The sequence below is a fragment of the Camelina sativa genome, chromosome 10 (genome assembly GCF_030686135.1).
Source record: "Camelina sativa cultivar CO46 ecotype springtype chromosome 10, ASM3068613v1".
NCBI lineage: Eukaryota > Viridiplantae > Streptophyta > Magnoliopsida > Brassicales > Brassicaceae > Camelina > Camelina sativa.
Genome location: NC_141889.1, coordinates 25,994,745 through 26,019,552, shown reverse-complemented (window position 1 = coordinate 26,019,552; position 24,808 = coordinate 25,994,745). Strand labels below are relative to the sequence as shown.

Genomic DNA, 24,808 nt, shown 5'->3' with positions numbered 1-24,808 from the left:
CGATTCATTAGCTAATCTGCTCTATCACTCTGTTGGCTTAGCTACTTTATCTTCTGTTGTATTTAGTTTGTTTTTCGTTTTCTTTTAGCTCTATGATTATGTTGGCTTATCTATTTTTGTCACATATAGGGGACATCATATCAATAGTCTGATTGTTCATTTGATATCTATATATAATAGCAAATCCACTTTTGAGGGTTAACTTTAATCTAACGGATAAAATTATTTCTATTATCTCATCTAACGGTTTAAAATTATTAATGAGTCCGATAGTTGCAAGTTTTTTTTTTTCTAATAATCGTGTTTCTTCGTCGTATCCCCTTCTTTTAAAAATTGCACATATTAAAACCTTTGTTAATGATCTCAAAAGTTGCAATGTTTCGGTCCAACAATTGTTTTTCTTCGTTGCACCCCCAGCTTTCCATATTGGCACCCGTTAGTTTTCACATCCTTTTGTTTTATACCTGTTTATTTATATAAAGTTGCAATGTTTTGATTCAACAATTGTGTTTCTTCGTCGTACCCCTACCTTTCAATGGTTGCACTTGTTAGTTTTCACACCTTTTTGTTTCAAACCTCTTTGTTTTCACTCTTTGTTTTTATATATATACAGATTTTTATGGATTTTGAAAAGATTTTTTTGTTTTTTGAGTATGATTAATGATCTCACCCTTTGTTAATGATCTCAAAAGTTGCAATGTTTCGGTCTAACAATTGTGTTTCTTCGTTGCACCCCCAACTTTCCATGTTGGCACCCGTTAGTTTTCACACCCTTTTGTTTTATACCTGTTTGTTTATATAAAGTTGCAATATTTTTATTCAACAATTGTGTTTCTTCGTTGTACCCCTAGCTTTCAATTGTTGCACTTATTAGTTTTCACACCTTTTTGTTTCAAACTTCTTTATTTTCACACTCTTTGTTTATATATATATATATATATATATAGATATACAGATTATTATGGATTTTGAAAAGATTTTTTGTTCTTTGAGTATTATTAATGATCTCACCCTTTGTTAATGATCTCAAAGTTGCAATGTTTTGGTCCAACAATTGTATTTCTTCGTTGCACCCCCAACTTTCCATGTTGACACCCGTTAGTTTTCACACCTTTTTGTTTTACACCTCTTTGTTTATATAAAGCTGCAATGTTTTGATCCAACAATTGTGTTTTTTAGTTGTACCCCTAGCTTTCAATGGTTGCACTTGTTAGTTTTACATCTTTTTGTTTCACACCTTTTTGTTTCACACGTCTTTATTTTCATATTTTTGCATCTTTTCGGTGTACCCCCTTTTTTGTCAAACTTTTGTCGCACCCCCATCTTCAAAAATCGCACCTATTAATTTTTTTCACATTTTTTCACCCTTCTATGTTTTTCACCTTTATATATTACACCTCTTTATTTATTATATATAAACTTTTATGGAATACAAAAGCAAGTTTTGAATTTATTGTTTTCTCTGTATTTTTTAAACTTCAAGTTAATAAATAAAATCATATATTTATATATTTATATATTATAGCAAACTCACTTTTAGGGGTCAATTTAAATATAACGGATGAGATTATTTTTATTATCTCATCTAATTGTTTATATTTGTTAATGATCTTAAAAGTTGCAATATTTTGATCCAACAATTGTGTTTCTTCGTCGTACTCCCAGCTTTCAATGTTCACATTTGTTAGTTTTCGCACATTTTTGTTTCACACCTCTTTGTTTATATATATATATATATATATATATATATATATATGGACCTTGAAAAGAGTTCTTGTTATTTGACTATTGTTTAATACCTCCAAATTTAAAAATTCTGAGTATTATATTCTTTTAATTTATTAATCAACATTAATTCACTCATTTTTGTTAAAACATTTGAATTGTTTTATTTATTGATTCATTCATCTAACTTTTGTTTGGTGTCTTTCTCCATCTAATTGTATTAATCATCTCTTTCAAATATTAAAATAGATAATTAATTGTGATTTCTAAGTTTTCATAGATTTATTTTTTTAGTCAATTTGGTTGGTTGCAGTTGCAACTATGAGCTCTTTCTCCCTTATTCTCTTATTATTTTTTTATAAATTTTGATAGAATAATGATTTAAATTTTATTCTATGTGAATATCTTTCAAAATTGATTATCTGAGTATGATTCAGTAAATCTAGATTTATATCTTTAACATTATTCTCTTATTGTCACTGAATCGATTTTTCATTTATATATATAACAAATATTTTATTTAACTAATTTAGTTAATTCATCTTAGTCATTATTTATGCTTTTTATATTATACAGTTAAAAAATTACTAACAAATTTTCATTCGAAATGTGAAATTAACAATGATAATTATTTTAAGTTTTATTTTCCCCGTACGGACCGGCATCCTAGTGATTATAATATCTTTCCCTGTGATTTCCTCTTTGGCTCTAAAAGTCGGTCTGATCCTTGATAAGTTTATTCATCACGCAATCAAGAGAACCTGGATAACGTTTTTGGGATTGAAAGAAAAACAAATCGAATTTTGATCTTCGTTTTCTTTCTTTGTTGATTAATCTACCGAAATGTTGTAATGGACTATTTAGTTTATTTAATTTTATATCGGGCGTTTTACTTAAAAGCCCATTTATAAAATTTGAAAAGTCGAATATACAGTATTAAAATCACTTATTATAATTCTTGTGTCGGCGGCGATCCTCAGTCTTTATATTTTTTTTTTTTTTGAATAAATGTTAAATTATATTTAAAAGAAATAAACGTTTACAAAATATATGTTTGACTTTTTGAAGACTGTGTCGGCGGCGATCCTCAGTCTTTGAGTAGCTTTCTTCTACTTTCATAGTGACTTTCTACAGTTCTACTCTTCTTGATTTGGTTAAGATCTGATTGATAATTTTTACTAAATCCCCACATTTTTTTTTTTTTGAGATCTTCTCTTTTGCTTGTTTCGTCAGTTGATTTATTGTATTTTTTTTTTTCTACTTTGGTATTCAAGATCGTATCTTAAACATCAAACAATTGTATTTGCAGATCCAATCATAGGTTAGGTTCCAACAATATAATACGGTACAACTGGTGAATTGATGCAAAATATTGAAGTGTAACGCTTAAGATGGGATCCGTATCGCTAAAGATTGGTGATGGAACCGCAAGATTCAGGCGATCAACGCTCTTCTCTTCCGACATCAACCTCCTTATGCTCTTCTCTGTAGTCACTACAAACCTCTTCGCACTATACGCCTTCTCGTCTCGTTCCCAATGAAACACCGCGCACCATCCTCTTCATTCCAACAACGTCTCTTTGGTTTCTCAGCATCTCTCCCTCATCCTCAGAGAAATCGATTCCTCTCACCGCACACTCACTAAGATGGAGACAAAGATGGTTGGTTACGAATCTCTCGATCTCTCGCATCCCGAAGTTCCTCAGGAGCTTAAACTGTTCCTTCAACAACACCAGCTTCCTCTCGGCAAAGACTCGCGTACTGGTATCACACAGATGGTTGCATCTGTTGGACATTCTTGCGAAACGTCCAATGTCTTCGACAAGTGTCCTGATGATTGGAGCCTAGCGCAGAAGTTGATACTCCGCGCTTGTGAACCGTACCACGCCGTCGATGTTTGGCTAAAACGTTACATAAGCCAGATCTCGCTACGTTTCCTGATTCGTTGTGGAGACCTGTTGGTAACGATAGTGTTAACTGGAGCGGTCTTGGCTGCAAAAATTTCGATTGCTTGAAAGGTAAGAAACTGAGCCGGGACTGTGTTGGTTGCTTTGATCTAGCTGCTAACAGTCATGAGAAAGATAGGTTTGTTAAGGTTAAGTTGAAGACTGATTTCTTGATAGATGATGTTTTGAGTTTAGGCCATGGGAAAATCCGGATCGGGTTCGATATTAGCAGTGGATCAGGTACGTTCGCTGCTAAAATGGCTGAAAAGAATGTGAATATAATCAGTAATACGTTGAATATAGGTGCACCTTTCAGCGAGTTCGTAGCTGCGAGAGGTATTTTTCCGTTGTTCATGAGTTTGGATCAGAGGTTACCGTTCTACGACAATGTTTTTGATCTTATTCATGCTTCTAGTGGATTGGATTTAGCGGGTGGTAGTAAGCCTGAGAAGCTGGAGTTCTTGATGTTTGATCTTGATCGGATCTTGAAACCCGGTGGATTGTTCTGGTTGGATAATTTCTATTGCGGGAATGAGGAGAATAAGAGAGTTCTTACGCGTTTGATTGAGCGGTTTGGGTATAAGAAGCTGAAATGGGTTGTTGGAGAGAAAACTGATGCAGCAGAGGTTTATCTCTCGGCTGTTTTGCAGAAGCCTGCCAGAGTTTGATTTGTTCTTATTTTTTTGGTATTTTCTCAAAGGTTATTATTAAATTTTGAGCTCATTATATTTTATATGTGATTGATTTCTAAGGGACAACCAGAAGTGTGCATTTTTGTTTTGAGCTTTCGTCCGATTTGTATGATAGTTCTGTAACATTTGTTTGTAGGATTGTGTAATTTGTCTGGTATTGTCCTAACGTATCTAGCCTATATATTCTTCCCGCATTTTTCAAAGTTATACAAACTCGAGTTCACAAGAGAAGTAAGTTGGTCAAGACCAATTTTGATCTATCAGGTTTCAGGTTTTGTGTTCATTTACAAATCTAATGACTAACACAATGATGGCATTCAGATTTTTAAGTTCAAATCTTCCTCCAGTCGACAATTATGCAGATTTTGATTTCTATGCAATTCGAATTGTAACAAAATCATGTTTTTGATATACACAGGAGAGGTTGTAAAACCACATATTTTTATTAAGACAACCCGAGACCGGCATCGGAGACAAACAAACAGAAATGGAAATAATACAATCTCAAAACCATGTGCAAAATATGAGGTTAGAAAAGAAACTTAACTTCTTTTCCCTCTCATTAGAGACTCTCTAAACGATAAATAAAGAAACATGTCTTTGGAGAAAAACAAAAAAGTGGGATTTCACCATTTCATCCCTTTCAAGATTAATGCTTATTATCCCGAGAAAAGCTGATCTTCACGGGATTAGTTCACGACGTCGAGAACAAGCTTACGGGATTTGAGTACTGACCATTTCAGTCTCCTGTAATATGCAGCTTGAAGCAGAGCCAAAGACAGTAAAAATATCCATTTGAAACCCATCTGCACACACATAGAACCAACGTTAACAGAAACCTAATAGTTGGATCACCAAATTTTGCGGGTTCCCTCTGGGGGTTGGTTTAGAGCCAAACATTACAGTTTTGAATACAAAGAAACAATATGCTCTAGAACATATACGTTCAAGTCTCATAATAGCAAACTAGTATCTAGAATGGGTTACTGTTGGTCTGGGATTAGCAGTCTAAAGACAAGAGCGGTGTTGTGGTCAACACAAACATGCAACTATGGGAATTCAATCTGCTAAACCGAACATGGATAACTCGGTACAATATTTCTTCTATATCTAAACCAAAATCCAACCAAACCAATCTACACTATGCGGTTTTAGTTTGGTTACAATTTTCTAAGACTGAATCTGAAAACCAAATGACGGAACCCCAATATAGACACCCCTGTTGCATGCAATCTTGTATATATAGAAACGACAGCTTAAACAATGGAATCACATGATCAAACAAAGAAACTTACCAATTTCCTCTCTTCCATTTCTGGTTCAGCTGCCCAGGACAAGAATGATACAACATCTTTACCCATCTGCATCACATTTAAACAAAGAAAAAATAAAGAGGTCAAATATGATAAAGCTATATGGTCAGTAATTCTTTCCTTAAGCAGAGGAAAACTAACCTGTGCTTCTGTTGCAGGGGTTCCATCTTCATATTCCACAGCTTCATCATTAAGCATCTTTGGCATAGCAATTGCTCCACCAGGGAAATAGGGATTGTAGTGTAACCCCTCTCTGATCTGTACCATTGTCACAGGATCAATTTTAAAATCCAACAATTTGAAGTTGTAAAAATACAAGTGATGCGAATATACCGAAATTCCAGCAGGAGGGTCACGGTAACCAGTCAACAGAGCAAAGACATAATTTTGGCCATTGTGACGTGCCTAGCAGAGCCAAACAAAGCTGCTGTTTAGATCACAGACGATGAATTTGATAAAAAGCAAACAAATTGAGTGAAATAGCACAAGACCTTAGTTATAAGACTTAGATCAGGTGGATAAGCTCCTCCATTGGCGAACCTCGCAGCTGATTCATTTGAGTATGGTTGAGGAAGCCGGTCACTGAGTTTACCAGGTCGGGTGAACATCTCACCCTCATCATTTGGTCCATCAACAACCTCGATTTCAGCTGCCATTGCCTTTGCCTCTTCCTCTGTGTAGGCAACACCCACCAAATCTCGGTACGAGATCAGAGACATCGAGTGGCAAGACGCACAGACTTGCTGATAAACTTGGTGACCACGACGGATCCTGCTCATAGCAAATCAACGCCGGTCTCCGAATTTGTCAATTTTCAGCTTTAGTATTACAATTAAAAGTATAACTGAGACAAAAGTGTAGATTGAATAAACACTCACGAAGCATGGTCATATGAGCTGAGAATGCCTTCATGTGGCCAAGGGTAGTTTGGACACTCCAAACCATGTTCAGCCTCATCAGCAGATGCCACTGTAGAAAAACTCAACAACCCTGTAATACCAGCACCCATGAGTGCAAACGCTCTTACACCAGCAGACCCAGCATCTTCATTAGCTTTCTTCGAAGACAACCATGACAATACCGGAGTTGCCTGTGGTGGATTGATAACACAGAACAACAGTAAGAAAAAACAAAAAAAAAAAAAAAATTACCGGGACCAAGTAGCCAAGTAGTTGTATATGCTTAAGGAAACAAAAGTCTACTCTTTTCATACTCTCTAAGCACAAATCAATATGTCTAAGCAAAACAAAAACATATGAATTGTATTATTGTATACACAAGAACCAAAACAAAACCTATGGTTCCTCTCTTAAAACAGATCCTAAAAATATGTTATAGGGTTAAAAAAAAACTCACGACTGATTGAGATTGAAGTTTCCTTCTAAGAAGCTGCTGGATAACACCACCTCCAACCATTTGATGAACACTACTTTTGTACCAATCAACCTCGCTGAAACAAACAGATACGATTCTCAACCATTTGATGCCATTTCATACATACACAAATATCAAAACAAGAAAAAAATGCGTAGAGCCCTAGAAAAAAAATCCGATTCTCTATATAGATCCAGTAAACAAAAAGCAAAGGAAGAAATGGCTGATTCGGATGTGAGAAATGAAGAATCGAGGAAAAATTATAAAAACTCACAGTAAAATTGAAGCAACGATATCGGCGATTGACCAACACAAAGGAGGAAGAAGAAGAAGAAGTAAACAGATTACCAGAGAAAATGTATGTCTTCCAGATGACGCGACTGTGACACACAACAACAACTTGAGATTTTTTCAATTTAGTTGGGCCTAATATCGTTTTTAAAGCCCATTATAGGCCTACCCGTATACCCAACAAAAAGAAAATCTCTGGAATACTTTTCGCTAGGTACGTACCAAAATGTACAGTATAAATACTAAGGTTGGGACTATAAAATTTTATTAATTTATGGAAGTTTTAATTTATCGATAAATTAATAAAATATTAATTTATGTAAAGAATTTTTTATCAGAAATTCAGAGTTTAAAATAAATTGCTACTACTATTTTTTAAGATGATGATGTAGTTGAAGAAGATATCACGGTACCTTTAGAACCAGTTACACGTAAAGAAGCAATTATTGCGTCAAGAACTCTCTACAATTTTTTGATGCGATTTGAGAAGACAACACCATAAGTTTTTGATACAGTCAAAAAGATTAGAGATGCTCTCCAACAAGAATGCAAATTCAAGAACAAATAAACAACAATAGATTCATATTTCACTAGATTTTCTTAGATATATATATATATATATACTAGTTTATTTAATTATTAATTTATGATATTGATGAGACCATATTTTTACATGAGATTTTCAAAAAAATTATTAATTTATTATTTTATCGACTAGTGTCCAAAATTATACTAGTCCCAACTTGGGACCGGAAAAATTTATTAATTTATAGAGGTTATTAATTTACCGAGTATTAATTTATAGAGGTTCTACTGTATATGAAACTTTGAACGATGAGTAGACCACAATAACATTTTTTTTTTTTGTTAAAAATATACCACGGTAACATTCCTACGAAATTAATATAGGTTGAGACTTGAGATCTATGCATCCATCTTTTGATTTCATTTAAGTCATTATTGTCTAAGGAATCTAGACCACAAAATTCCTGACCGCAGAGGTGATCATGAATGCATTTCTTTGGTAAAAAGAAGCAACTTATTATATAGACACATTTCAAACATATCTCTTTCCCAACTTATCATATATGACATAAGCAGACTTTTTGTCCAAAAAAAAAAAGACATAAGCAGACTCATTAATTTTTTGCAATCATAAACTGTGGCTCGGCAAAGGAATCTAAAGTCACCGAAAATAATTTTACCTAAGATGTCAACGGAGCTTTTTCTACATATTTTCAAGCTATGATACATATCTTTCTTAACATATATTGGTTGATTATACTTGTAAATTCTTATTTTAGTGCATAAAAGGTAAAGATATATATTATATATTAGGGGAAATGGGATCTTTTTGTTGAATGTCTCGAGTGTGAGTAATTTTAATTTCTTACGTGTTTTTCATTTATATGAGATGATTATGTGAGACGGTTAATTTGAATAATGTTATCTAATTCCTCTCGTAGTTTCTATAAGGACCATTATACTTTGTCAAAAAGCTACGCTAATATATTAACTAGTCTTAGAGCTAGATAATTATGCTTTTATTGTTGGAATTAATTAGGGAATGCATAACTATATATATGAGTACGTACGTATATTGTCTTGCGATTTTTGTACCTAAAATAAATGCTAAGTGAGTTTATGGGATGAGAGGCACCTCCTGAGCGGCATCTTTAACTCCATATATATCTATCTTATCTGACAAAAAAAAATAGAGGTTCCATTTGAGACAATTTTCTTATTGCGAATTGGTCATCAGTGCCTATTAAATAATCTTAAAACCCTCAAAAAGTTTGTGTTGTTTTGAAATTATATTAATACTATGATTAAAAATATTTATGTTTTTGGAGCACGGAGCCAGCGACGCAGCCTTTCTCCCCTACATTCGGAGCTTCAGACTTTGATTTGGGCGATGAACTCCTTTTTGGCGGCGGGTGTTAACTGTTAGAGTTTTGAGATGAATTATGCAGATTTAGTGATGATGGTGCAGTCTCCGATGATTGGTGTGCTTTCTCCAACCTGTTGGATAATTTCAGCCTACTTCGATCATCTTTTCCTTCCTTCATGCTTTCGAGGATCCCACGGACGTCAAATATACGGGCAGACTGTCTTGCTCGTTCTTCGAGATCTTTCTCTTCTGAAACTTCTTTTGTAAACATGGATCCTCCGGTTTGGGCAACCAACCTTGGAGTTATTTTCTAAATTAATATTTGGTTGACAAAAAAAAAAAATGTTTAAATACAACCCCATCTTTTTTTTCACTAAAAGGATTTTCATTAATGGAATGCGTTTGAGTTATACATCGCCGAAAAAAGATAAAATCCTTTCGGAGGCTGAGCCAGCATGTAAAAAGAAAAACCCCTAGAAACTTAAGTCTAAACAAGGAAATTTTACAAACTAAACACCATATTTTAAAACAAAATCAACCAAGCTGCAAAGATACTAATAATTTAACTCTAGAAACCAAGTCAGTCTAGAGGGAAATTTAACTCCAAGACGATGAAGGCAACGATGCAGGAGTCCTTTGTCCGCAAAGGAAAAAGACTCAGAGAGCAGACAAACAAACAATCGCTCATGAGGCGAAAGGATAACGTTGAAGTCAGACAGATTAACAAGGAAAATTGAAGAACCTTGATGAAGAAGAGCACCATCAAAAATGAAGAAATCAACCCCTTCTATACCGCTATATCTTCAATTGAAACTCAACCCAATACCTCTTCAGAAGCGCTTCAGCCAATCCAGGAGAAGACACAAGGCTATAGCTGCTGATATGCTCTGATTGAAAGCTTTTATTTAAGGATGCGGGGAGGAAGAAAACTTCATCTGATGGGCAAGGTAACAGGGGCCCCGAGAACATCTTCTTCACAGAGTTGATGATAACCTTTTCTGTTATCCCATCGTGATGACTTCACTCTAAAGATGAACCAAAGGCTAGAAAAATCAGATTCACTTAAAAAGAGGAAGGTAGTCTTAGGACCGAACCTAATTTTGTTGCACCACCTCCAAATATTTGATTCAACTGACAAAGGTACAGACCAATCGAAACAACTCAATCTGAAGCAAAGAGATGAAATTGAAAGACATATCCAATTCTGGATCTGAGATCGAATTCAAAACTTTGTTTTGGACGAAACCAAAAGAACTTAAAGAGAAGATTACACCGCAAGAAACATCAACAAGAAATGAAAACTAAGCAAGAAACTAAAGGAGGTGACCGACGTCGGCGCTATATGAGCCGCCACGCGCCGGTCAAAGGCATAACAGAGACTTTTGAACTAAGGAAGCGACGAGAGAGAAAATAGGGCGAACTAAGAGGTGAGCTGTTGTTGATTACATACATACAACCCCATCTATTTATTTGATTACAACAATGATTTTGGTTACAGAGTTTAGTCAAAGTTGTACTTTAACTGAATTGAAAGGAATTTAAATTAAACCAAACTGACAAAACCCATACGATCGATTCCATAGGGTTTAGAACTTTAGATGTCTAGTAAATGAATACTATGGGTGTGATTGGTAACCAAAAACAAAGCGGTACAAGTGTACAGCTTTGATTTTTTACCAATCACAAAAGCTTTACTAAACACTTTATTCAAAACTTTACTCTCAGCTTTTTTGTACCGCTTTCATGTACAATTTTTTCTTACAGTTTTGCACTATTCCGTAAAAGCTTACAGCTCTAGTTTACAACTTTTCTGTACAGTTTTGGATACGTTACCAATCAGACCATATGCTTTTAGTTTATATGCTTTATTTGGTGCTCTATATAAAGAAAATGAATACAAAGATTTATTCCTTTGAATTTTTCTTTATCAGATGCAAATACAAATATCACAAATCCTTAATATCTCTAATTTTGAATTTTAGATTAAGGACATCTTGATAACAAATGAACCAAAACAAAATTAGAATGGAAAAATCTTGAACCATATAGAAAGTATAAGATACAAATGAACCAAACTCTAATTAAAACCTTTTTTTTTTGAAACACACTCTAATTGAACCTAATTATACCCTAAAATTGAATCGAATTGAACTCTAAACGAACCTATATGATTAACAAAAAGAAAGAAAATATATTTCTTTTTTTAAAACCCCCAAACCAGAACATTTTGTTTTTCTTTTCTCAAACTAGAATTACTTTATTTGTGTAGTTCAGTTAGTTTTAAAAAAGGAAAAAAGATAGCTAGATACATGAAGTATACGAGAAAACATGGTCAAACATACCAAGTATACTATTGTATCTTCAACTACACGAAGTATATATATTACATGGCCACATGCATGAACTATACGACGTTATGTGGTCAACACCATAAACATACAATCCGGTACACCGATTGACTGACTCCATCGAAGACCGATGTTGACTCCGGCGTTGACCAAAAAAAATGTATCAAATTTTTTTTTTCTATTAAAATTCAAAAATAATAAATATTATATATAAACATTTTTGTTTTTTCATGATTAAGAAACATATTCAATTCAAGATATCTATATATATATATATATAAATCTTTGATAATCAGATTATTTAAATACTACAAAATCAATAAAATCAAATTCAACTACTTTCATTCGAAAAATAATAGTAGATAAAATCAAAGAAAATCAATAAAATCAAATTCAACTACTTGCATGGTAAATGTTGTATAAAATTTTAGATACTTTTACTATATAATTTTAGATACTTTAATGTTATAAAATGATTTTAGCAAAACAATATATTTGATTTGAGGGTATGTTTGCAAAAGGGTATAGAATAAGAGTATTTTTGCAAATTCCTTTATATTACATCTTGAAAATAACTATCAATGATTTTTTTTTTAACTATTAATTTAGCTTTAAAAATAAAAATTAACTAATTATAAGAATGAGTACATTAGAGATATAGAAAAATATTAGGATATTGAATTGAATATGTTTTTAATTATGAATAACCATTAATGATTTAATATAATTGCTTTTAAAGAAACAAAATTTAGAGTACAAAAAAATGTATTCTAAAAAACTGTATTCTAATTTTTTTTGTTTTTTAAAAGAAAATTATATTAAATCATTAATGGTTTTTCATAATTAAAAATATATTCAATTTTCTATCCTAATATTATTTTTTTCTAATGAAAGTAGTTGAATTTGATTTTATTGATTTTGTAGTATTTAAATAATCTGGTTATCAAAGATATATATATATATATATCTTGAAAATAATTATTAATGATTTTTATTTAATCATTTATTTAGCTTCAAAAATAAAACTAACTAATTATAAAAATAAATACATTAAAGATATATTGAATTGAATATGTTTCTTAATCATGAAAAACCAAAAATGTTTATATATAATATTTCTTATTTTGATTTTTAATAGAAAAAAAAATGTTGATATATTTTTTTTTTGGTTAACGCTGGAGTCAACGTTGGTCTTCGCCGGAATCAGTCAACCGGTATAGTGTTGACCACATAACGTCATATAGTTTATACATGTGACCATGCAATACATATATTCCGTGTAGTCGAAGATACAATAATATACGACCATATTTTCTTTTATACTTCATATAACTAGCCATTTTTTTTCCTTTCAAAAAACCAAATCTGTATGAGGGCACACCCCTAGAACCGGGGATGCATAGGTCCGACCACGGAACAGTGAGATGCCCTTAAGGCTTATCGCTTTACACTTCCATAAATGGAGACACAGTATAGACACATGCATATTTTTAAATAGAAAGAGATAGAAATTATACGTATATATATTTGCAAATGTGCACTGACATGCCAGCTTTTTCCATTTTGAAATGGAGGACACTTCATGCAATTTGATTGGTTGAGAGGAGAAGGAAGGACCATAATAAGAAGAATAGTCTTGAAATGAGGTAAAAAACACCAGATGCTGTTTTAGCCTGATCATGGGACCCATACACCTAATAGTATAAATTTCATAATAATAAAAGAGCAATAAGCCAATCAAATCACGCATCGCAGTTCCCAGAATTATTGGGTGCTTTAGATAACCATCCAATTAAATTATCATGTCGACCAATGTGTATGTTTATATGTGGAGAGATGTATGTTAAAAAAGTCACATTGCTTATAGTATAATTAATGTTTGTGTGTGTGTGCCTGCTCTTTAATCGGTTTCGACCATACATATTTGTTTTGTTTTGTTAATACGGAGAGAGCTTTGTTAATCTCGTATCTCAATACCCGTTTATAGGATTTGAGCCCGACGAGATATTTCAGAAGATTTACAGTCATATTTTATACAAATATATGCTGCCAAGTAGTCTACCATGCCATTTATAGCTGGAACTAATATCGTGCAAAACCGAGCCATCTTGTGTCCGTACAGTTTATATATACATAAAAATTATCTAAATTATTCAGAACCAATTCCGAATGATAAAAGCCGATTGAACACCATCTAGTGCATTTTTGTTTAGAAATGTAATAAGGTATGTATTTAACTTAATAAACCACGTGAAAACGAGAGTGTTGTTGAGAGCAAAATGTACCATCTTTTATATTGTCATTTGTATTTTATACTTTAATTAGTTAGAAAGCACATAGATATTATACATTAGAGTGACGAAACAGATTACACAATTGATTAATAGTGTATACCTACTAGTTTTTATGATCAAAGAGTTATTCTAAGTTTCTTAAAGAACTTCTCTATACGTCAACTGATCAAAACGGCCGGTAGTCACAAATAGACAATGTTTACAAGTTTTTTCGGGCTTCTTTATTGGATTTGATCACTCACGCATATATGAACTGATCAATCTAACGCATATGAATATATACATATAATAATTAATAATACATGCATATACAACACGAAGAGATGGTAAACATGTAATCAACTAAACCTAATATAATTACGCGTCGTATATATACAAAGTATATCAGCCCATGACGACGACCGGTAATCGTTGGCTTGTATAATCCTTAACCCTTTACAAAAAAAAAAAAAATAGAAATCCTTAATCCTTTCATTGAGTGTCCCCTATAATATATGGACTAAAGAAATCTAATTAAAATCCACCAAGAAAACAAACGAACTACAATATAATGACCCATATCGACACCTACCCAAATTGACATTATTTTACTGATAAATGGAGCTTTTATTATGATAAGATGGACGAAACACAGATCCTAGGTTTTAAAAATTAGTCACAACTCACAAGTAATTGGTTAGGAACGTAGGATTTGCTTATAAACCAAAAAAAAAACGAAAATAATTTTGAAGAAAATAATAATAGTTAATCTCTCCTTTTATCGGAAAAATAAAAGTTCAAACAAAACAAAAGAAGCAAAGAGACATAAAATTAGTGTAACGAAGGCATAAATGACTAAATGAGACGCACACATAACCATCCACTGATCCAAGTACTGTCTCGCATATATATGTTTTTGCCCTAAACACGTGGCGTTCTCCTATTCCCAAATGTTAATCTCTTCGGCCACCGGAGAGACACAGAAAGAATATAGAGAAATAGAAAAGAGAGAGAGAGAGAGTGAAGAGAGAGATAGAGGAAAGAGAGAGAGAGAGAAATGGATCAAGATCATGAGTTATGGCGGACGCTAAGATGCGCAGGTAAAGCGCAAGATAACACCTCTGTTCATACTCTCATGCTTAAGTACCGTCCGATCGCTCCAAAGCCGACGACTACTGGTCAACCATTCGTCGGAGATACGAGTATCATGAGAAGGACGAAGAGGAAGTACGTTAGGGTTTCCAAGAATAGTAAAGCCACGTGTCGATCAAAGACGGACGACGGCGTCAGATCTAGCTCGACAGATCCGGAGAATGGTCGGGAAGATATCGTCACGCTACAGCTCTTGCCGGAGAGATCTACGCCGTTGAGTTTGGATCATCATACTAATCTGGATCCAGCGGTGGAAGCAATGATCGGAGATGAAACCTGTGAAACGGACACGTGGCTCAAGTTTAACGGCGGCGATGAAGTGCTGCTGCAACGGGTTCCGGTAGAGACGTGGGTGACGGTGGAGTCCGTTAACAGTGGCTCGGTATCCCATGCGGTAGGGTTAACGGACGAAGAGATCAAGGATGCTTTAGACAAAGACACGTGTCCTGGTTTCATATCGGATGGTTCGAACCGTGTTGTAATGGTTAACGAGGCTTACCGGAAGATAGTAACCGGAGACGGCGGGTTCGGTGGAGAGGTGATTGTATGGTTGGTGGTTGACCAAACGGCGACGTTTTTTGACTACCGAACTTTTACGTGTAAGGTAAGACTGGAATACACGTGGCAAGAGACCAAGTACACTAAAACGGTGCCGTGTGATGTGTGGAAGATGGAGTTTGGTGGATTTGCATGGAGGTTGGATACTAGTGCAGCTTTAACTCTTTGGCTCTGATGAGGTATAGAGGGTAAGATCATTAATTAAGGTGGTTTAATCTCACAACTTAATCACTCTTTCCAACTTTGTGTATTAGGAAGTTAATAAGTGTTATACAAAAGAGAAACGAATTTAATGCTAATATATATGGGGGAAGTCTTGAGAATCAAGTCTTCCGATCCAGAATAAATTTGTGTGTAAGAGAACCTTATATATAGATTAGAAATTGCCATTATGGCATTTGCATGACTATAATGGCATTTGCTTGACTTTTGAATTCATTTTTATCTATACCTATCATTTGGGTATAACATAGATCTAAATTTGCATGTTTTAAGATAATATATGTAATTTATTTTACAGTTCATCGTCACAAAATAGAAACAAGGGAGAATTGGCATTTCAAGAGAGTGAACATATCTAAATCTATTGAAGTTATATATGTTGAATATAAATGTAGTTTATGGTTGAGAGATAAATGAACTGTACTGGGACACTATTATGCATTCATGCACCAAAGCCACCAACAACATATACATATTTGTATGTACTTTTATTTATGTATATTTTGGAGAAAAGATAAATAAACAGTTAACTATATTAGTGTACTTAATTAGTAATATATGGATTTCAGCAACCGTGTAAACTGTATATATATATATAGAGAAGAATCCGATGTGTGTTTTTAAGAACAACTGAACAAGATCCTCGAGATTTCATTACCGACATGTGAATTAGTCTCTACATTATTGGACAATCTCATCTTGTAGTTTTTGGAGTTACATATGCTGCAAGAAAAAGATCTTTGGGTTACATTTGAAGGTTTTGTACGCACATATATATATGTGTGTGAATATAGCTGAACTAGCTAGGTGTATATTTATGGTTTTATTATATAGAAGTGTCGATATGCTATATGCGCATGTTAGATAGACCCATTCTGCAGTAGCCAATAATGATGATTACATCACATCTAAAAATCTTCGTGGGCTTTTGAATCCCAACATATGGAGAATTCTCATTGGCTGAGCAAAAAGTTATAAGAAAAACATACAAATAATATAAATTTGCAAAAAGGTCTATCGAAGGGAGGGAATAAATAAAGTGGTTACGGAACACTCAAACACACACAGGGGAAAAAATATATTACACATGGCATCTCAACAGAGAGAGACATCAACCAATGAGCTTTCATGTTTTATGTTTTTTTTTTTTTCCCTTTCTGTTTAATTGTCTTGTTTCGTTGAATTAGTGACGCCATGCCATAGCCATACCTGGGAGAGAAGTGTTTGGTTGGGGCTCAGTTTTATCGATCGTGGCCGTTCAAGTGTTGTTGTGAGATGAATCTAACCCGTACGTTGATATCACGTTCTTGTGGACTCGGCTTGTGGAATTTTATAACAGTGATGGAATTTTTGGTTGACGAGAAAACGAATAGGAGCCTATCACGTGTCTGTTTTTCTCGAATAAGCTAAAGTCTACAAAATAAAAATAAAATAAAAACAATATTGACCTAAAAGAATTACGTAAGATATATATCTAAAGAATTTATAAGCTATTATTGTAGACAAAAAAAAAGTATTATAAAAGCGAATAGTAAACTCAGTAGTTATCGCGATAAGTGAAACATTATATGTATTTTAATGCTGCATGATGTACTTGCATGTCTGCATTCTCCCTATGTATAGTAGCTCTAGCTAGAATAATATTGAAGAAGAGCAAATCCAATTGTCTCAAAATTACTTCATGTACTCACATAGGGTTAGCGAGTCTAGAAAATCTATAGGCAAATAAAGTCTTTTACGTTCGCTTCTTCCAGTGTGAAGTTTTTGAAAGTATCTAAAATAACTAAATGAGTGTTTTTTTTATAATAATTGCTGATCAATGCGCTTATCTTCAATTTTATGAAAAATTTCAAGCTAGAAACAAAGAATCAAACTAGCTTAGCTAACTCTTTTAAGAGCAAATTTAAATTTAAATACAAATCATAATGAATGAAATTTAACTTTTGACCTACAGTGAGTCTCCTCAAAATGAGCTTTATCACTTTTTTCGTTGGATACTTATATTTGTTATGCAACTTCTAAAACTTTCAACTATTTAAACTGTATGCATGTAAGAAATAAAACCCAATTAGCATCTTACGATCTCTTTTTTTTGTTTTCCCTTCTGATTTGATAGCATCTCTCTATCTTTTATTCTTTGTAAACTAGCATCTCTCAATCTAGACCTATAAAGAAATGGTCCTATAACATACTATTTTATAAATGTGTGATGGGGATAAATGAAGAGCGACGCTATTGGTGAGGAGAAAGTCCACGTGGATTAAAACTTTGCGTAGTGGTGGAATAGATGGTTGAGACTGATTGGTCCAGCACTCTCTGATTTGGACCAACACTACAACAAATATGTACATTGATAGCAGACGGATATAGCTCATTTTCCGTCACTGCTATGAAAGATGAGATTTTTTTTCGCTTACTTTTTAATAGCATCTTATTAACGCTATGATAGGAAAATTATGTAGCGGGAAACAAAAGTGACTTTTGTCCGCCAATACTTAGTGAAATTATTCACTTAATCGCCAAATAAAAAAAAAACCCAAAAACTCGACACACTCTCTCTCTCTCTCTCGTTACAACCTAAGCTCAACCTAAGAAGATTTCTTCTTCTAAATTCTCTGTGTGTGCTCAAATTCTTCTAAATTTCTTATCAATTCTTCAGTTTTATCGCCGTTTGTGAAAAGCCCCAATTTCGCCGTTTGTGAAAAGCCCCAATTTCGCCCTAAATCTCCATATCCATCGCAATTGATAGCTCGAATCCATTTTTGAGGCATGTCTTTCTTCTTCCTCCTAATTTCGTTATTTGTTTCGATTATTTGTGATTTCAAACAGCTTTTGATTTCGATAAGGGTCAGATTTAGTTATCTGTTTTGTTAGGGTTCGATTTATCTAGATTTATTTCGTTATCTGTTTTTTAGGGTTCGATTATTTACAGATTTTGAGAATGTGGAGTTTCGAATCCATCTATTTTGTTAGGGTTCGATTATTTACAGATTTGACTCAAAAATAGCTTTTGGATTTGAGTATTTGCGCCTTCATAAACTGAACGATTTTTTTTTTTTCCCAAGTGTTGGTGATTGAAATGTTGGGGAACTGAAGCTTCTCACTATTGGTTGAGTGATACTAACCTGTTGTGTGAGTACAGAGAAATGAGAAGCTTCAGTTCCCCAACATTTCAATCACCAACACTTGGGAAAAAAAAAAAATCGTTCAGTTTATGAAGGCGCAAATACTCAAATCCAAAAGCTATTTTTGAGTCAAATCTGTAAATAATCGAACCCTAACAAAACAGATGGATTCGAAACTCCACATTCTCAAAATCTGTAAATAATCGAACCCTAAAAAACAGATAACGAAATAAATCTAGATAAATCGAACCCTAACAAAACAGATAACTAAATCTGACCCTTATCGAAATCAAAAGCTGTTTGAAATCACAAATAATCGAAACAAATAACGAAATTAGGAGGAAGAAGAAAGACATGCCTCAAAAATGGATTCGAGCTATCAATTGCGATGGATATGGAGATTTAGGGCGAAATTGGGGCTTTTCACAAACGGCGAAATTGGGGCTTTTCACAAACGGCGATAAAACTGAAGAATTGATAAGAAATTTAGAAGAATTTGAGCACACACAGAGAATTTAGAAGAAGAAATCTTCTTAGGTTGAGCTTAGGTTGTAACGAGAGAGAGAGAGAGAGTGTGTCGAGTTTTTGGGTTTTTTTTTTATTTGGCGATTAAGTGAATAATTTCACTAAGTATTGGCGGACAAAAGTCACTTTTGTTTCCCGCTACATAATTTTCCTATCATAGCGTTAATAAGATGCTATTAAAAAGTAAGCGAAAAAAAATCTCATCTTTCATAGCAGTGACGGAAAATGAGCTATATCCGTCTGCTATCAATGTACATATTTGTTGTAGTGGTGGTGTGATTTACATTTATTTTTGAGAAATATTCTAAAATACTACGTAAGTTGTACGAAAAGTATATATGGTTTTAGTAGATACTAATGACAGTTTTATTTTCAAAGTTATAACTTAACACTACATAGTATATAATGAAATCATGTTCTAACACTTAATAGATGTTCCAAAGATAAAAAAAATGCTGATATATCATGGATCCTTTTATACATTTTCTATATACTGTATATGCTGTAAAAAATACAAAAAAGAAAGTAGTGCATACATCGAGGTTAGTTTCCAAAACGTGCTAGACGGTAAGCGGTCGTTACAAACCCACGTAAGTAAGCAATACCGCTGTTGTAAGCTCGAATTTATTTGGTTACCTACACATCAATATCTATTTTTCATTCAATAGATTTTTAGTATACTTTTAGTTCTGAATCAATATTTTAAGTGAAAGGTCCACATTTCAATTTGTTTTTCCTGTTTATTGTTTAATTACGTGCGTACGTACAGTAAGTAGTACAACATATATATATATATATATAAAGAAATAGAAGAGTGAAGAAATCATAAGTGAACAGATGGCATTTTTAGTTGGAGGAGAGGCATAGAAAGGGCTGTCTTGGTTGGTCCTTGTCTATAAATAAGGTTCTTTCTTTCTCTTCTTTTAACGACAAAACCCATGATTTATGGACTTAACCTTACAGCTCACACATGCATATAGCCTACATTTCACTGGATGTACTACTCTATTTAAGTGTATTATTTTAAGTGTGTTTTATGTGTATATAGATGTTTTACCGAAACATCATATCCATACCGAATTCACAGAGATTGAAGAAGATTGAAAATCACAGCGAATGATATTTAATTATTTATCTACATTGTTTATGGTTTTGTATAAAATATTATACTCGTTTCAGGGAAGTTCGATGGTCTAGTGGTGTAGTTAGTCTTTTTTTTTTTGTTTTGTTTTTGAGGTCACGAGTTCGATTAATACAACAATCACATTGGTAATGTCTTTTTTTTGTAGCAAATACAGTAATATCTAAACGAGTCTTTTAACAATTTGAAGAGAAAATGTGGTCGTTAAAATCTCTCTCTCTCTCTCTCTCTCTATATATATCTAAACGGTCGATGATCTTTGTGGGTCTATACTTCAATCAGAACTTGCCTTGACCTTTAAAGGCTTGGTAGAAACACATCAAAAGACACCATGTATGTGTATTCATGAAACTGCAAACATCAAAAACAAGGCTCAGTATAGAATGTGTAAGAAGCCCAGTGCAAGTCTAACTTTGGAAACCTCTTAACTCGCATGTTTAACTGTATTCATGGTTATATATATTAACTGTTGTTACTTAATGTTCAGATCAAGGAATCGAAATATTTTAACCGCCTAATGGAAACGAAAGAAACCTGCTTCACGATCTCTTCACATTTAGCGGCTAACTGTTCACTCTAGCTTCTTCTCCTGACTGTCTCACCTGCTTAATCTTGGCAGTATTGTCATCAATGAACCTGTTGATATATAAAGAAAGAAAACTTACGGCGATGATAAAGCATCGTTCATATTGTTAGATGTTTAAAGGCAAGGGAGCATTACCACAGCTACTAATGATTCATTCAACATCTATGTTTTAAATGGCTGGAGGCGAGGTAAGGCTACGAAGGGCGGGTTTTGCACCCTGAGCCTAGGCGCACTTCTCTCCGAGCCTTTGGTGTCTGAGGCGCAACTACACAAGAAAACAAAAGGTTAGTTATATACTTATACTCATTGATCTCTAAACTATGTTAGCACCATGTATGAGTCCAAAACCATGTTAGAACCAATAAAAATGTGGATTATCATTTGAAGAACAGAGAAAGAGGCAATCAAATAGATAAAACCATAAGTCTGAAACAGAGAATAAAAGAAAAACTATTGTGAGACTTGAGAAGATGAAAGAGTTTAACGTGAGATGAGAAGACAAAGAGGTGGTTAAAAAGATTAAGTGAAAAGGTTTATGCAAAAGACTTTTTAGGTTTTCTAGGAATAGTTGTAGCGGCAATAATGTTCACATGCAACTAATTTTGGGAACAAAAAAAGGCAAGTAAATAATAAGTTTCACCATAATTACCTTTTTCTTCATAGGCCCAAAGCGACCAGAGGCGCGCTTGATACCAAGGCGCCACGAAGCGAGCGCCTTTGGGTCATAGCATCGCCTCATCTACTAGAGGCGATGAACCCTGAGCCTTAACTCGCCTCGAGCCTAGGTTTTTAATCATTCCCTGTCCTTGTCTACTAAAAATGGAGGTTGAATCTAAAAGACGTGAACTTGAAGCCAGGCAAACGGATGTTGTCACAAGTTCACCTCTTTTAGATTCAACCTCCAGTTTTAGTTTATTTAACTGTTTTTTCCAGTCATCAAACATGACTGTTTTTTCCTTCTCTAGTTGCTAGTTTCAATGATTCGTTTAGAAAATTACAGCCTCCATCCCAAAACAAAATTACGAAACAATATCTAAAGAGGAAAGAAATAAACCACGACTTTCAACCACTTTCGCCTTAAGTGATTTGTACGCTACACCATCATTCGCTCAATTTAGCTTTAAGAGCTATGTATTCTTTCTTAACAGCTTTCCCTTTGGTTTACCTGTAACATCACGAAATACACTTAAAATTGGAAGATAAATCCAAAACTGGACACATTAAATCTTTTCTCTAAACCAAATGGTTTGACTATTGATCAAGCTCTATCTCGAGACTCGACCGTACGGACGTCCGTACAGTTTCACAATAAGGCCGAAGTGTCTATCTACGACATAAGGGCAAGAGAAGAGAAGAAGTTCGGTCCATCAAGCCCATCAAGTGTTCTAGAACACTCCAATCTTGCCGTTGGGGAACGATGAGAAGAACAGAGTCACGGGTGCACAAGTTGACTTCGGAGACGTCACTATCACCACTTGGGAAACGCTTCTTTCTCTCTCTAAAATGTCGACATCCTATGTTTCTATTCTCGTGAAGGGGGTTGCCCTAATTAAGTCTCCTATTTAAGGTTGTAGACATATGTTGTAAAAGGATATTCTAGTGGAATCTTATCTTCTCACACATTCTCTTTGTTTGTCCCACTAAACTCTCTCTAAGTTACTCAAACTCTCAATCTCTTCCGCTAATTCTAACATTGAGAACAATATCCGCAGTGAACTAGGTACTTGGTAATTTCCATCAGTTATCTATCAAGTTGCAAAAGATGCCCTAAATGCAATTAGCTACGTGTTAATCAATAGGACTTGGTAAATAATCTAGAATTTCATTAGATACCTTTTCATAGACCTCACCTCAAGAACGGCGCCAGCCTTTTCCTGGAAAGTTTCCATTGCTGATTGCTCAGCTTTCTTTGTTTCCCAAGGTACTAACTAGTAGCTTCTTCTCTTCTAAGGCTCCCTGTCTCCACATCACGCCAGTGTATACACAAAATTTTATCTTACGACTAGTGCTAGTATGACCAAATATATACCTGCAATTTTGTCTGGAGATTGAACAATTTTGTGAGCGGAGGTTTGCATTTTCTTGGACAGTTTGCAAAAGATCAAGCTCTGCTTTAGAAATCTGTACAGAGAATACACATGTCAGGAGCAGAAAACACCTATCAGATTGAAGCATATGTAAATCGCGTGATTGGCAAATGGGATTTGTTTCTTCACCAACTTGATTAAAAAGGTTTGTCTATATTATGTCATAAAAACTAGAGAGAACTCAGCTAACTTTACTTTTGAGCGGTAAAGAAGAAGATAAATATAAAAGCAAGAAGACCTTACCTCGGTTCGGGCTGATTCGAGGCCGCATAACAGATTACATGATGTGACTTTTCACTTTGCAATAAAGATTCATACATTGCATTGAGTTGACATGATGATTTGGGTTCTCAAATAACTCCAAAACTTCAAAATCCAACTTGCCCTTTCTCTTCTCCACAATGGATTTGAACATTCAAAGACCCAAAGTAAAAAAAAAAAAAGAAGCAATTCATCAGAAATTTCCAAAAGATGAATAATTTAGGACACAATTCGTTTGAATCAGACGAAGAAGTATTTCAAAATCGACGGTAAAATTGAGTGAGCGAGTTAAGAGAGGAACTAGGGGTTTGGAGAAATACATACTCGTTGAGAGCGGAGAGATCGATAAGAAGTTCAGAGACGAACTCGGCTGTGTTGTGTGTGGGATTCGATGAGAACAGAAGACGAGACAATTCGTAAACGAATTGAAGAAAAGAGAAGAAGAGAGAGAGAGAGAAAGAGAAGAATTGAAGACGAGACAATTCGCCTTAGACCCAAGGAAGGAAGAAGAGAGAAAGCCGAAGGTCGCAGGGGAGCGTAAGAAGAAAACACACGGAGCTTTTTTAGTTAATGGGCCTTTTTGGGCCTACATTTAACCGTTGAGAAAGAAAAGAAACACTAATTTTCTCCGCCTCTAAAACGCGTTTGCGGTTAGTTTAAATTTCATTATTTAGGACCGTACGATTTAAAAGTATATGATGGATCAACGGTCACTATGGATGATAATTATACCCGTTAGAGAACGCATCAACGATTATGATTATACTAGATTTTGACCCGTGCATACGTACAGAATAATTATTTGTGAAATTTAATATAATAAAAATTTAAGTAATTTTTACAATATAATTTGGTTATATATTATCAATTTATTTTTAGTAGTTATAAAAAATATAATTTGGTACTATATTATCAATTTATATGTTAAAATTAAAAGTAACAATAATTTTTTAAAACTAATATATTGGTAAGTACTTTACAATATAATTTGGTTGAATTTATGCAACTTATTTTTGTTACTCCTAATACTAAATGTAGTTATAAGTATTTAAAAATATAAAAGTATAGATTTTATAATAATGTAAAACTAAACTAAAAGTATCAATAAAAAATTGAAGATTCCCTTTATAATATATCTATGGTATAACGCTAGTTTTTCACAAAATATTAAAATGAGAAATAGGCTATTTTGTTATAGATAAAACAGAAAAAGAAGAGACCCATAAAGTAATTTCAAATATTTGTGTGATTGTTTTAAAAGTAACAACTAATGAAAATACTACATTAATTATTTGAAT

The 24,808-nt window shown here is 33.8% G+C and overlaps 2 protein-coding genes, 2 long non-coding RNA genes and 1 pseudogene across 7 annotated transcripts; 2 read left to right on the top strand and 3 right to left on the bottom strand.

Moving 5' to 3' along the window:
* Nucleotides 1–2,740: 2,740 nt before the first annotated feature.
* LOC104719751 (putative methyltransferase At1g29790) lies at nucleotides 2,741–4,557 on the top strand (annotated as a pseudogene). Its single transcript, XR_015569192.1, has 3 exons — nucleotides 2,741–2,878; nucleotides 3,035–3,743; nucleotides 3,867–4,557. The product of XR_015569192.1 is annotated as a putative methyltransferase At1g29790 (transcript).
* A 230-nt stretch (nucleotides 4,558–4,787) lies between these two features.
* LOC104719749 (cytochrome c1 2, heme protein, mitochondrial) lies at nucleotides 4,788–7,426 on the bottom strand. The gene is made up of 8 exons (XM_010437718.2): nucleotides 7,325–7,426; nucleotides 7,033–7,126; nucleotides 6,555–6,766; nucleotides 6,168–6,447; nucleotides 6,010–6,081; nucleotides 5,818–5,934; nucleotides 5,659–5,724; nucleotides 4,788–5,169 (listed from the first exon to the last, which is right to left on the bottom strand). Exons 2-8 carry the CDS (start codon nucleotides 7,090–7,092, stop codon nucleotides 5,053–5,055), a joined length of 924 nt encoding a protein of 307 aa, XP_010436020.1. The 5' UTR covers nucleotides 7,093–7,126; nucleotides 7,325–7,426; the 3' UTR covers nucleotides 4,788–5,052.
* A 6,708-nt stretch (nucleotides 7,427–14,134) lies between these two features.
* LOC104719748 (uncharacterized) lies at nucleotides 14,135–16,328 on the top strand. Of its 2 annotated transcripts, none has more exons than XM_087468199.1 (2): nucleotides 14,135–15,742; nucleotides 16,084–16,328. In XM_087468199.1, exon 1 carries the CDS (start codon nucleotides 14,911–14,913, stop codon nucleotides 15,736–15,738), a length of 828 nt encoding a protein of 275 aa, XP_087324325.1. In that variant the 5' UTR covers nucleotides 14,135–14,910; the 3' UTR covers nucleotides 15,739–15,742; nucleotides 16,084–16,328. The 2 variants fall into 2 exon arrangements, with proteins under 2 accessions (XP_087324325.1, XP_010436018.1); XM_010437716.3 differs by having other exon boundaries at nucleotides 14,135–15,751.
* Nucleotides 16,329–20,679: 4,351 nt separating this feature from the next.
* LOC104719747 (uncharacterized) lies at nucleotides 20,680–22,327 on the bottom strand. Of its 2 annotated transcripts, none has more exons than XR_756668.3 (4): nucleotides 21,812–22,327; nucleotides 21,298–21,427; nucleotides 21,111–21,212; nucleotides 20,680–20,927 (listed from the first exon to the last, which is right to left on the bottom strand). It is a non-coding gene; the product is annotated as an uncharacterized LOC104719747 (long non-coding RNA). The 2 variants fall into 2 exon arrangements; XR_002033583.2 differs by having other exon boundaries at nucleotides 21,298–21,416; nucleotides 21,812–21,994.
* Nucleotides 22,328–23,143: 816 nt separating this feature from the next.
* On the bottom strand, nucleotides 23,144–24,021 carry LOC147937383 (uncharacterized). The gene is made up of 3 exons (XR_015567772.1): nucleotides 23,835–24,021; nucleotides 23,493–23,640; nucleotides 23,144–23,283 (listed from the first exon to the last, which is right to left on the bottom strand). It is a non-coding gene; the product is annotated as an uncharacterized LOC147937383 (long non-coding RNA).
* Between the last annotated feature and the right edge of the window lie 787 nt (nucleotides 24,022–24,808).

Bases quoted from the DNA above. Each gene is read 5' to 3' on its own strand.
- LOC104719748 (XM_087468199.1), top strand. From the start codon at position 14,911: ATGGATCAAGATCATGAGTTATGGCGGACGCTAAGATGCGCAGGTAAA.
- LOC104719749 (XM_010437718.2), bottom strand. From the start codon at position 7,092: ATGGTTGGAGGTGGTGTTATCCAGCAGCTTCTTAGAAGGAAACTTCAA. The intron at 6,448-6,554 runs GTGAGTGTTTAT...TGCTATGAGCAG, and splicing joins AGCTCATATGACCATGCTTC to GATCCGTCGTGGTCACCAAG. The intron at 5,725-5,817 runs GTTAGTTTTCCT...AATGTGATGCAG, and splicing joins CCCCTGCAACAGAAGCACAG to ATGGGTAAAGATGTTGTATC.